General features: G+C 46.2%; 1 protein-coding gene across 1 annotated transcript; it reads right to left on the bottom strand.

The window, feature by feature from the left end:
• Positions 1-487: 487 nt before the first annotated feature.
• Positions 488-4,992, bottom strand: hyi (hydroxypyruvate isomerase). The gene is made up of 8 exons (XM_075484998.1): positions 4,744-4,992; positions 4,515-4,626; positions 4,186-4,300; positions 3,225-3,303; positions 2,675-2,724; positions 2,537-2,606; positions 1,312-1,446; positions 488-1,239 (listed from the first exon to the last, which is right to left on the bottom strand). Exons 1-8 carry the CDS (start codon positions 4,940-4,942, stop codon positions 1,181-1,183), a joined length of 819 nt encoding a protein of 272 aa, XP_075341113.1. The 5' UTR covers positions 4,943-4,992; the 3' UTR covers positions 488-1,180.
• Between the last annotated feature and the right edge of the window lie 1,682 nt (positions 4,993-6,674).

Below are 6,674 nucleotides of genomic sequence, written 5' to 3'. Positions count from 1 at the left end.
CTGTGATGTTATGTAATTTTATGTATAAAGGTTAGAAGCTTGCATCCCTGCTCCACCCAAACAGCAGACACACGGCTGCTGCCCCTGATCCTGCTCATGGAAGGACAAGAGAATATATTCTTAAAGTAACGTAAGTCTCATGTCCCAGTTTGTTATTATGCGCCCGGGCCGTTACCATGAGTGCTGACTAACTGGGATGAATCGATGTTATCAAGAAAAGCTGTGGCTCCAAGCTGAATCGGTGTGAGAAAAGGACTTCCTTCAGCTTCAGCTCCTTCAGGCGTGTTCAGTCAGAGGAAGCTGCCTCAGAGGACTGCCCTCTGAGCATCACTGTATCATCTTAACAAGAATTAAAGCTCTTCAAAGTTTCAACTTACCAAACCTAATCATTTTAACCCCAAAAGGAGCCAAAATGACTGCTTCTTTAGTTCACCAAATGTTTCAGAGTTGAGCCTCTGAAGTACCATCCCAAAGCAGGACATATAGCTTGATTATGAAACTGATTTATTTCACATAAAAACATTTCTTACAGTGTTGTTGGCATGATACATCAGAGCTGTGATCAAAGAAAACCAACAAGGTCAAAGGTGTGGCAGACTTGTGAAAATCCATTTCCTGCAGTGCTGTGAAATACTGATGATACTTCCCAGGCCACAACCTAAGGGATCTTTTTCAAAGTAGCCGACCAACGTCAGTCATAGAAATGCTTTGTGTTAATTTGGAATGGAAGATTCATATCTGCAGAAATTAAATGGAAACTTAAATCAAACCTAATCGTTTGCTTTAATGTTGAATTGAACTAATGTAGAAGTTGTGACAATGGTCCAAATTCAGACTTCTGGGATCTGATTTTCTGTTTCTCTGAGAGAACTCAAATACTCCTTCCTCCAGTGTCATGCTGTGAAGGAAAAATCCTTTCACAGCAACTCATTTGGGATCTTGCTTGAGTTCCTAACGATGAGTTTAGGCAGATTTTATTTCAGTGTCCTGCTTGGTGAGGCCCCGGCCCCCCCCGGCCCCGGCTGTCCTGAGGAACATGTTACCGTCTGTGGCTTTCATGTTGTGGCAGAGCGCCTTTAAAGGCAACACGTATGGATGCAGGAATTTGAAGAGGGTCTCTGGAGAATTAAAAGAATGACTCCTGGTAGAATAAGGGGCTCCTGTGTTGGGTCACCTGTGATCAGCACCGTCCGTGTGTCCAGTATTCCTGGATCCACCCGAGACCCTTTTCTGTGGAGCCTGCACAAGAAATATTTTGATATTATTCCTGATATTTTCATACTTGATGTTTGAACTATAAAGATCTCTTACCGAGTGGCTTGTATTCACAGCCAATGTATCCCTGGTAGCCCAGCTTTTCCAGGGTGCTGAAGAGGTAGGTGTAGTTCAGCTCCCCAGCACTGTCGGGCTCATTCCTGCCCGGAACCTGCGCGATCTGAATGTGGTCTGAGGAACAGGAGGCTTCTTACTCTGCTGCACATGCCTTCTTGCTTTATGGTTTTCTCATTTTTGCTTTGTTTAAGATTGAGGGTACTCTTTAGTTGACATCACTTTGCTTCAAATAATTACGCAGACATGACTGATAGTATGTCATTACCAAAGCGTGGTTCTGCTCCAAGCAGCATATTTTCTAAGGTTCTGAACCTTTTCCCAGGCTTTAATGAGAGAAAAGTTATAGAATAACTCATTATATTCCAGGCCAAGAGGTCCAGGCCTTGTACCCGACCATTTTCAGAAAAATGTGTTTTTCTTTTTTAAGCTACTTGACACTAATCATGAATTAAAAATTGGAATTAAAAGCTAAGCAAAACACCAGCTACTGATCGATAGAACTGTCACTCAAAACTGAGCATCGCCTGGAGGGACTACGAGAAAGCCTACAATTCCATGCCACATGAATACTATATGCTGCATATGTATATGTATACATACACACACACACACATATATACATATATATATATATATATATAAAAACATATGCATACATATTCAGTCAATTCCTCCCTCTTTAGTTCTATTTCATGTTTTCTACACCCTCGCCTCCTTCCTAATAATCCTGCATTCGGGTCCTCCACCTGCCGCTCCTCCACGACTTGACATTCCTATGCTGAAGAAATAACAAAGGAAACCCTGGATTTGATGGAATAGTCAGGAAAATGACCTCTTATCATCTTTTTCTTTTTCCCTGACTGGAAAAGGTCATGAGTTTCTGGAAGGATGCTGGTAGAAATTCTCAAGGGCTTAAGAACAGATGGCAGATAGCAAGAGGATGCCCACTTTAGCAGCTGAGACACAGCTAAGAGTTCTATTTAAAATATATTTCGCTTCCTCTGCCACAGTCCCGTGAAAGCACATTCTTCAAAGACTCTTAAAACCTGGGGGAGGTCTGAGTTAAGCAGAAATAACAGGGCGGAGGGAGGAAACTTTGGCAAATTCCCTTCAAATATAGAACCACTGTTACTGTGGCTGCAATATTTAACATTTTTCAATGTCATCAATAATTTCATGTACAAAATGTTTTTATCCAACTCACCAATGATGGGGAAATACTTGTGCATGTTCTGGCTCAGGTTTCCATCCATTATCTGCCAGTGAAAGACGTCCTGAAACAGTTCAGATAGCCGTCAGCTTTTTGCTTTTTCCAAGCCGACACATTTTCCAGATCACCCACCATTTGCAGCTTGATGTTTGGCTTCCCAACCTCCTCCAGTATTGCAGCTGCTGCAGATGGAACAATAAAGATGGAGTGAGGCCTAACGTGTGATGCAGTCCACAGGACCGAGGTCAGAAACAGAGGCACAACATGACACCTCATTCTCTGACTCCATTTACACGTTGTCTTTAAAAGGCAGTGAATGGACATCTTCTACAAATTGTAAGGCACTCCCATCCAATAGTGCAACGAAAGCTCAGAAGTTTGAACACAAATGTATTGAGTTTGTTTGGTTTTCCACGTGATCTCATATGTGTTTGTGTAAATAATACTGAAGACATCTAAACTATAAACAGTGTCCAACACTGTTAAAACCATTTCGGCTCATCTGGTACTGATCAGTTGACTGAACAGCTGATCACAATGTACAGCATCCCACAGCTGGAACCAAAGGAATGACGGTCCAAAGACTAAAACAGCTCCATTTAGTTATCGAGCTTTTTCACTGAAAGTCAGCGGTCTGGACATACTAACGAGTAGCAGGTTAGCCTCAGTGGGACGGTCTTACCCTGATGGGGGGAGTCCAGAAAATACCTGGGGTCTGTGATCCTTGTGTTGATTGGCTCAATCAATCCAGTTATTCCTTCCTGTGAGGAACATTGGGATTAACACTGACATTATTACGCTCTCCACAGAGCTTCACAGCTTAAAGGCACAGCTTCTGATTCTCTCTAACTGCTATTTCAGTCAGCTGTGTCGACCGTCTCAATTACAGTGATCAATACATTTGCGTTAGAAACAAATCCATGGTGTAGGTCTGTTTGGATATGGGTAAAAAGGTCAGCCTTGGGATGGCCTGCCAGCTCCATCTCCTGTTTACCTGCCCCTCAGCCTGCAGCTCAGTCTGCAGCTCAGCCTGCAGCTCAGCCTGCAGCTCAGCCTGCAGCTCAGCCTGCAGCTCAGCCTGCAGCTCAGCCTGCAGCTCAGCCTGCAGCCCAGCCTGCAGCTCAGCCTGCAGCTCAGCCTGCAGCCCAGCCTGCAGCCCAGCCTGCAGCTCAGCCTGCAGCTCAGCCTGCAGCCCAGCCTGCAGCTCAGCCTGCAGCTCAGCCTGCAGCTCAGCCTGCAGCCCAGCCTGCAGCCCAGCCTGCAGCTCAGCCTGCAGCCCAGCCTGCAGCCCAGCCTGCAGCTCAGCCTGCAGCCCAGCCTGCAGCCCAGCCTGCAGCTCAGCCTGCAGCTCAGCCTGCAGCTCAGCCTGCAGCCCAGCCTGCAGCCCAGCCTGCAGCCCAGCCTGCAGCCCAGCCTGCAGCCCAGCCTGCAGCCCAGCCTGCAGCTCAGCCTGCAGCCCAGCCTGCAGCTCAGTCTGCAGCTCAGTCTGCAGACACTGATCATACTTTCTAAGTTTTGGCCTGACTGAAAACTGACTTATAACAACTTTCTCTTTCAAGGAAGCACTGAGTTTTCCACAGTTTTCTCTTCTATATGTGATATTTCAAAATACATATGACACTCATTTGAGCACATAGACCTACCTTTGACAGGACATCGGCAGCATAGTTTAGGTTCTGCACAAAGACGGCCTCCATCTCCTTGGCAGCTGCTGTTCTGTGAGAGTCCACAGGAAGCCTCCCCGCCATCAGGTGAATCCTAGGAAGTGAACACAAGAGGAGGAGACACACTGCCTCTTTTACAACAAGTCAACCGATTGGACTCCAACAGATATAAGTGCTTTGGATCTCCAAAAAATATGCACATGCTCTGCAAATATTTTAAAACTGAACTTTTTCCATTAAGACAGTGGTTTAGAGGTGAGCAGTACACAAACATAGATCTGTTTAACTGTACTCCACTGGTAGCTCACCTGTTGCATTTCAGAGCTTTTGCATACTTCAGAGCCAGATCCAAACCCTGTCTGAACTCTGCCTCTCTCCCTGGAACTGCTCCAAGGCCCAGGTCCCCTGCCTTTAGGTCCCCTGCAACACAGGCCACATCAAACATCAGCTCAGCCATCATCACCATGCAGCACCATGGAACACCATGATGCTGCTCCATGCTGTGTGCTCAGTGCAGAGTCCATGGCTCGCTTTTACCGGGCGGGGTGTTGATGAGCACCACTTCCACTCCTGTCGCCTCTCTGGCTCTCTGAAGCTCCTGGAGGTCGGAGTCGTAGAGCCAGGCGGCCTCTACGGCCTGAAAACCGGCCGAAGCAGCGGCGTAGATTCTCTTACTGAAGTCCGGGAGCTCCGTGAACAGCCAGGAAATGTTGGCAGCGAACTTCAGCGGTGCCATGATGCAGAAGGCAACGTCCGGACGGTCAGACTGGGGCTGAGGCGGGCTGAGGCGGATAGACGTCAGCGGGGCGGGCGCGCGCGCGTGCGTACGTGTGTGGGCGTGTGTTTATCTTCCTTTTTTTCTTCAAACAGCTTTATTTAGAATTGAATTGTAGACATTACAATCTCTGTGATGTCGCAACAAATGGCAAAGTGAGAAGAGAGGTCCGCTCAGGAATAATTCTTTCCGCTTGTTTAGTTTAATAAAACCAATAAAAATGATATATTTTATATTTCAATAAAAATTATTCAATTCAGGAAGATTTGTAAAAAAAAAAATTTTAAAAAGAAGAAAGCAGGCAAACAAACTGAACTAAAGTTAAAGAAACATGGCTCTGGGTTTCATGAATCTACATCTGTGAATAAACCACTCTTCAAAAGATTCTGAAGTTACAAGAAAAGAGCAGGTGTTTATTCAATCTTTATCTTTAGATAAAGTGAGGCATCTGGTTGATGATCCAGGGATCACCTCTACTGGGTAAATATTCCTCATTTTTCATTTTGTCAATTCATCTAAACATAATTGCAGGCAAGCTGCACGGTAGTGTGCATGTTGGTAGCTACTGTTTCCGCACAGCAAGAAGGTTCCTGGTCTTGGCTTTGGCCTTTCTGTGTGAGATTGCACTTAGGCTTCCTTCCACTGACCAAGTGGAAGTTAGGCTAATTGGTGATACTTTTTTTTTTTTTCCTTGTCCTGTTCAGCATCATGGCAAGCAGAATTCTAGTCTAAATACCTTGTTGTGCCAAACACATTTGCTTTGCCAAGGAAGGCTTTATGAATATAAAGATCCTCTTGATGCCTAGGTACTGCTTATTTATTTATTCAGCAGCTTCGGCCCAGGGAGAGCCTCTACCCTGTGTCTTCCATTCCGACCCCGGCAGGAACGGTTAACACTGGCCACGGAGGGACCCTCCGCACGTGACCACAGTGGTGAGCATCAAACCGGTGAAATAAACCGAAAACTGTTGGCCAGATCCCGTGGGGACACCTGTCACTCCGTTTTGCTACTAAGATGGAAGCTCCCCACAAACATGCGGCAGCAGACACACGTGGTGTCTTTGGACCGATAACCAGCTACTCCAACCCCTTTATGGTGCTAATGCAGTTGATGAAAATGATGTTGGAATGAAAACAGATAGTGCCAGTGGAAGGCCTGACGGCCGTGGACATTGTAACACTTGAGCAACAGCCAAATAAGACGAGGGAAGGAGCAACCCAGCCATGTTGCATGCCTGCGCGGCCAAGGTTTTCGAGCACTAACCCCTTTGTTAATACTTCCGAGGATGATTTCTGTACTGGAAGCTGTGAAGTTGGAACCTGGAGTGCAGATCCACAATATTGTGAGCACAACCATCAAATCTATGCTCAGACATTAAATCTGCATCCGCCAGCCTCCAGCTACCACTGTGGTTCCCCCTCATTTAAACCCCTTCCTGCCTGCGCACTCACAAAGTTTTATTCAGAGTACACCTGCTCCTGGTTACCATCCAGAGACACACTCCCTCTGCTTTAGTCCACAGAAAACACCCAATTGTGGACAAATGCCCGGGATGGCCAGCATTCTTCTGAGACCGATGAGGAGGACGTGAGAGAGTACCCACTCTACGACCAGGACATTATGATGGCACCACTCCCTGGAGGGAGTTTCTCCATTCCTTTGAACGTTATGCAAAAGCTGGTCTGAAAAGAC

This window comes from Odontesthes bonariensis, chromosome 15 (assembly GCF_027942865.1).
Source record: "Odontesthes bonariensis isolate fOdoBon6 chromosome 15, fOdoBon6.hap1, whole genome shotgun sequence".
Taxonomy (NCBI): Eukaryota; Metazoa; Chordata; class Actinopteri; order Atheriniformes; family Atherinopsidae; genus Odontesthes; species Odontesthes bonariensis.
Note: the sequence above shows the minus strand (reverse complement) of the source record. Positions and strands in the feature narration are given on the sequence as shown.

Coding starts and splice junctions, on each gene's coding strand:
- hyi (XM_075484998.1), bottom strand. CDS start 4,942: ATGGCACCGCTGAAGTTCGCTGCCAACATTTCCTGGCTGTTCACGGAG. Junction 3,304..4,185: donor CTGCCGATGTCCTGTCAAAG/GTAGGTCTATGT, acceptor TGTTCCTCACAG/GAAGGAATAACTGGATTGAT. Junction 2,725..3,224: donor TCTGGACTCCCCCCATCAGG/GTAAGACCGTCC, acceptor TTCCATCTGCAG/CAGCTGCAATACTGGAGGAG.